The sequence below is a fragment of the Telopea speciosissima genome, chromosome 4 (assembly GCF_018873765.1).
Source record: "Telopea speciosissima isolate NSW1024214 ecotype Mountain lineage chromosome 4, Tspe_v1, whole genome shotgun sequence".
Classification (NCBI taxonomy): Eukaryota; Viridiplantae; Streptophyta; class Magnoliopsida; order Proteales; family Proteaceae; genus Telopea; species Telopea speciosissima.
This window is the reverse complement of record NC_057919.1, coordinates 13,846,619-13,852,764: the sequence shown is the minus strand read 5'-3', so window position 1 is coordinate 13,852,764 and position 6,146 is coordinate 13,846,619. Positions and strand designations below refer to the sequence as shown.

General features: G+C 42.0%; 1 protein-coding gene across 1 annotated transcript; it reads left to right on the top strand.

Annotated features, from left to right (window-relative positions):
* Nucleotides 1–4,197: 4,197 nt before the first annotated feature.
* LOC122660001 (glycine-rich RNA-binding protein GRP1A-like) lies at nucleotides 4,198–5,206 on the top strand. Its single transcript, XM_043855173.1, has 2 exons — nucleotides 4,198–4,340; nucleotides 4,636–5,206. Exons 1-2 carry the CDS (start codon nucleotides 4,227–4,229, stop codon nucleotides 5,095–5,097), a joined length of 576 nt encoding a protein of 191 aa, XP_043711108.1. The 5' UTR covers nucleotides 4,198–4,226; the 3' UTR covers nucleotides 5,098–5,206.
* The last annotated feature ends 940 nt before the right edge of the window (nucleotides 5,207–6,146 follow it).

The window sequence follows — 6,146 nt, the reverse complement described above, 5'->3', positions numbered from 1 at the left end:
AGAAATTAGCTTTGTTTCTTCATCAAGCTCTAGGTTTCTGTCTTGTCATGCAACTTTCAAGAGCTTCTCTCTTTTATTTGTGAATAAGTTATTTCCCTACTTCCACCTAAAAGGAAACTGGTGAGTGACTGGGCAGACAAAGCTGGTCGGATATATTGATTCCTTGGTGTTTTCAATACATGGACTATGAAGGACCTTATTCTTTCTCTTACAATTAATTCAACTACCAAATATGTTCTTCCAATTGTCTGATTAGATCCTTAATTTCGGATTTCAATTCCTACACCAACGAGCAAGTTTTCCTACACCCATAGAGGACAGTTCACCCACCATTCTAAGGTTCACAAACCCCTCCTAGGATTTTAATATGTTCCGAAATACCCTCCCGATACCCATTCCCGTCCTCTCCTGCCCCTCGGTGAATGAGATCTCATTCACCATGGGTGGAGGGCAACTTGGTCCATTTTTGTTTGTTGTCTAGAGATAGAGTGATAGACAAATACATTGTGTCATAATATTTTCATCTTATTTATTTCTTTTCTTTTCTTTTTTTTTTTTTTTTTTTGGGTAAGAAAAAACGAAAGCTTTACTAATTAGAAAGGAGGAATACAACCATTTACATTACACCGGATATGTGGTCTGACTCAAAAAAACATCTAAAACCATTTACAATAGATAGATTAGCAACATACTTAAAGGCTATGTCAGGAGATTTAGCAGAAATCTTCAAGAGAAGATCAAGGAACTCAAGAGGCCAAGTGGAAAGGGATGGAGTTGGAAGAAGTCCAGGTAGCATATTGTTTGAGCACCAAACTTCTTTCAGCTTCAATCCTCTCAGGGTTGCAAAATCAAGACTGTTGAGAATAGCTGTGAGTTCGGGTTCCAAAACATGTGTATTTTTACTTCGACCAGCAGAGAGAAAGAGGACTTTGCCGTCAATCAAAAAACCAAAGACCCAGCCCGACTTACCTAAATTGTTGGTTCCAAACCCTACACAAAGCAACACAGGAAAATCTAGCAAAGGTAAATTATTGTTAGAAAAAGATATATCAGGCAGATTAATAGAATTTAATTGAGAAGAACAAGTATTAGTAGAATTTATAGAGGGTGGGGAAATGTTTAGGTCTCTCAACCACCGGTTTATTTTACAAATAGTCTGTCCAGGGCTGGGGCGCATCCCCTTAAACAGAACATTGTTGCAGAGTTCCCAAATAACATAACAAGAAACAATAAAAACAGAAAAAAAAATCAGACTAAGGAGGGCTTGTCAAACTGTCGGTCCAGCAAGGTAGAAATGTAGAAATGTTTGAGAGAGGGACATGAAATGAATTCAGTTCTCAGACCCAAAGGACCGGCTACCCAGATATGCTTAACCCATTCACAAGATAGTAGTACATACCAGAGGGTCTCATTACAAGTGCCACAGAGAGCACAAGTGGAATCGATCTGAGTCCATTTCGAAATGAAATCCTTAACAGGAAGCCCTGCATGTAATACACGCCAGAAGAAGAGTTTAAAATTTGGTAAGATCTTAAGTTTCCAAAAAAATTTCCACCAATTAACAGCAGAAAAATCAACTAAAATAGAGGAAGAAATAAAAGCAGCAGCACGCTTAGTGCTGAACCGACCCTCACGGGTCAACGTACACCACCAGGAGTCTGGTACAGCAGAACCTTGAACAAGTAGAATCTTGGGCAGAAGGGTAGGCGAAACAACCCTCAACCGTTCTAAGCACCAGTCATTGTTGTCAAGAAAAAGAGAGACTCTTTCAGGAAAGACTCGCTGAGAAGCCCCAGGAGTAATGGTAAAGCTAGGGATCGAGGGAATCCAAGGATCAAACCAGAAAAACGTTTCAGTTCCATTCCCAATCCTCCGAAAGGTGATAGACTGAAGGGACAGGATAATCCTAGTTATGCTATTCCAGCCCCAAGAGCCTCTCTTCCGACGGGTTGAAGGGTCAAATAGAGAAGTGAAAGGATAGTACTTGGCCTTTAACATCCTCACCCAAATAGATTTATTATCGGTCAATAACCTCCATCCTAATTTTAACAAAAGAGTCGAGTTTTGGGTCCGAGCAGTCCGAAAACCCAAATCACCAAGAAAGGTTGGTGAGCTCATAGTTTTCCAAGAAATACACGCATTTTTCCAATGTGAAGCAGAACCCCCCGCCCAGAAGTTAAAACAAATTGAGTCAATACGCTTACAAATAGTCTTAGGAAAATAAAAACAACTCATAAGATAAACAGGTAAAGAACTAATCACAGATTTAATAAGAACACCACGTCCTGCAAACGAGAGATGGTTAGCTTTCCAAGTGGACAATCTGTTAGAGATACGATTAACAAGAGAAGTAAGCTGCTTAGTCCTAGATTGCAAGGGAAAGCGAGCAGTTGCAAGGTAAGAAGAGCTAGGTTGCATTTGAGGGATACCCAAAATCCTACCCAACACAACCCTTTGAGAGTCAGGCACATTCTTGCTAAAAAATAAACCACTCTTTGAGTAGTTGATTTCTTGGCCCGAGAGATCCGAGAATAAATCCAAAATAGCCTTAACAGTACCAAAATCCTCCGCATTAGCTCTGCAAAAAAATAAAGATGTCGTCAACAAATAACAAGTGGGTTATTTTCGGGGCTCCCCCAGCAACCTTAATTCCTTGAAACAGGTTAAGCTCCCTATAAGTAGTGATCAGACGGGACAACACTTCCATACCCAGGATAAAAAGGTAGGGACTCAATGAACATCCCTGGATCCACTAAAATACCCAAAAGGGGAACCATCTAACTTCACAGAAAAGGTGGTAGATAAAAAAATACTACTGATGAGATCACACCACAGTTGTCCTAGCCCCAAAAATTTTGAAATAGAGGACAACAGCAACCATTCCATTCGGTCATAAGCATTCGACGTATCAATTTTAATTGCCACCCAACCATCCTTACCCTTCTTGTGCTCAAGGAACTAAAAGATCTCTTGAGAAATCAAGATATTATCAGAAATTTGGGGATCGTGTACAAAAGCACCTTGGAAAGGGGAAATAAAGGAGGGAAGGAGGGGTTTCAAACGCAAAGCCAAGATCTTGGTAATAATCTTGTAGAGTACCGTGCATAGATTGATCGGTCGAAAATCAGAAACAGAGGAAGCATTGTCAAACTTGGGAATAAGGCACAGTAATGTATGATTGACAGAAGAGGGGATGTTTGCTGTAGATAGACACTAACTGACAAACTGAAAGAGAGGGCCCTGAATATGATCTCAAAATTTCTAAAAAAAACAAGCCTAGAATCCATCGACCCCAGGGACCTTAAAAGGTCCCAAAGAAAAAATAGCAGCCCTAAATTCATCAAGAGAAGGAATAGAACAAAGAAAAGAGGTCTCAGAAGCAGTAATGCAATTCGGGAAAAGACACTCAACAAAGGACGCATCCAAGGGCGAGGCCGAGATGAAAATATTGGAAAAGTGGTTTACGAAAGCAGAGGCAATACCCTTCAGATCAGTAACCCTCTCACCATTATCCAAAAGCAGAGAATCAATCCTGCGACGCCTAATATGATGCTTCGCAACCGTATGAAAGAACCTGGTGTTTCTATCCCCAGAAGTTAGATATTTCGAACACTTGGCATGGACAATGGCTACCACTGATGCCAGCTAAATATCCCATTATCCTCTTTCCAATCAAGAAACTGTAGTGGCATTACAGGTAATTTTGCCAGACATTTAGGGACACAACAGTAACTTTGACTCGTAGATATTTTGGATACTTTGCGTCATCACGCGAGTAGTGTGGTCCCTTCTCATAGTTAAGTTCATACCAAAAAAAAAAGAGTATTGTGGTGGTCCCCATGAGGAATCAAAGGAGAAAGAAACCATGGTTAACAAACCACCCCAACCTTAGCAAATCCCATCTGGGTCTGTTGGTTACAGCTCACCACTCTATTCAGGTTGTTTGGTTCCAGGGATAAATCCATCCCATCCTATTTTTAAGTTGTGGGAAACTCAGAATAGCAAATACTAAAATTAAAAAATCTACCCTAGTTATCACTCCGAGTCTCCGATCCACTCGGGAGACTCAACTATAAATTCATGTTTTGGGAGCTCGAGGGTTTCGTGCCCTTCGAGGTGGATTTTAATCCTCCTCTTTCTTTCTTCTTGTTCTTCTTCCGATCTTTATCGGTTTCATCGTTCTGGTTCTTGTGTTTTTTGGTGTTCGCTGCTTCACGTCTTCGGCTATGGCTTCTGCAGATGTTGAGTTTCGATGCTTCGTTGGCGGTCTCGCATGGGCGACCGATGATCAAGCCTTAGAGAAGGCTTTCAGTCAGTACGGCGACATTATTGAATCAAAGGTCCGTTTTTACAAGGCATCGTCTTCGCAGATGTGTAGATCGGATCGGACCAGAACGGATCGATTCGGCTTTACTTCTCTGTATTGTGTTCTCTGATATTGGATGGCTTTGTTGATCTGTTTTCTGTACTACCTGTGTCTCTTTGTTCTCTAATTGATCACCGGAAACGGTATGTTTTTTCCTTCGTCTTTGAGGAGACGTGGATCGATCGATTTGAGATCAGATCATGTATTATTACTTTCTCAAAACAGTTCACTCGATCTCTTTTTTATGCTTCTTTGTTTGGTTGGTTCAGATCATCAGTGATCGTGAGACTGGGAGATCTAGAGGCTTTGGATTTGTGACTTTCCGTGATGAGCAGGCGATGAGGGACGCCATCGAAGGGATGAATGGTCAACGTCTCGACGGTCGTAATATTACCGTCAATCAGGCGCAGAACAGGGGAAGCAGTGGTGGTGGAGGTGGTGGTGGTTACCGCAGTAGTGGCGGTGGTTACGGTGGCGGCGGCGGTGGATATGGTGGCGGCGGTGGTGGATATGGTGGAGGTGGTGGTGGATATGGAGGTAGACGTGATGGCGGTGGTTACAGTCGCAACGGTGGTGATGGTGGTGGTTACAGTCGCAACGGTGGTGATGGCGGTGGTTACAGTCGCAACGGTGGTGGTGGGTACAGCCGCGGTGGTGACCGTGGTTATGGAGACGGTGGATCTCGTTATTCGAGGGGTAGCGGTGCCTCTGATGGCAACTGGAGGAATTAGGCTTGGCTATTGATGTTTAGGGTTTGGCCCAGGGTTCGATGTCGTGAATTGTGTTTCTTGTTCTTGGTATAATGGTTCTCTCTATAAGTGATTCGTCTTTTTTGACCGATGGTTTGTTTTCTGTAGTTGTGGTTCTGGTGTCTTATTTAGTTACAAAGATAGAAAGAAAAAATTGAAATATTTTCATTAGAAATTGTGTTTCTTTCCTTCAGTTTTTTTTACCTGCAAAGCCGATTGATTGAGGAATCAGGCCTCGCTTTGATTTTTTTCTTTCCTAGAATTTAGGATGAGCAGAAATTGCTATCGGGTAGTGATAATCATGTGCGATACCGTCGGAAAATTCTGTTGGATCCAATTTCCCGGCATGAAGCTATCCTATTTAGAGACAATTCAGATCCTCTACGCCGCAGCTGTCCGTTGCAGCATGTGCGGCTCAGACTGAGTTGTCCGTGCAATGACTTCCTTACCCTCGCTGGGGCAGGGTGTTTGGGCAGGGGTAAGGTGGTCTTTGCACATGTGATTACTGCGCAGCTTAGGCCGCTACTGCCAGCGCGCCGTAGGATTTGGAAATAGGTTTGGATTCTTTTAACTGTTTAAGGAAGCTTTTCATTCAAGTGATTCGGATTTTTATCTTCCTCTAGGGTTCTTTAATTCCATTCCCTTCCGCACGATCACCAGTGACCTCACCTCCCTCAGCCAGGAACTCTTTTATTCCTTTCTTTTTGAATTCTGAGTTTTATGGAATGATAACGTGATATGATATATTGATACGGACATGGATACGTATCTATTTAGTACTATCCGAATTCGTTCAAAAGTTAAAACGGATGCGGTTAGACTATAGTTATCCGAAAAGCTGTTTACATAGTCTATCCGAAAAGTTATATTTACATATAAACGGATAAAATATCCAATCCGTATCTGTTTAGCATTATTTGAATCCGTTCGATAATTAATCGAATGCGAATGCGAATGCGGATGCGGATATAACACTATCCGAGTCGAATCCGATCCGTTTACAGGCCTAACCAAAACGCATTGCTATGCCT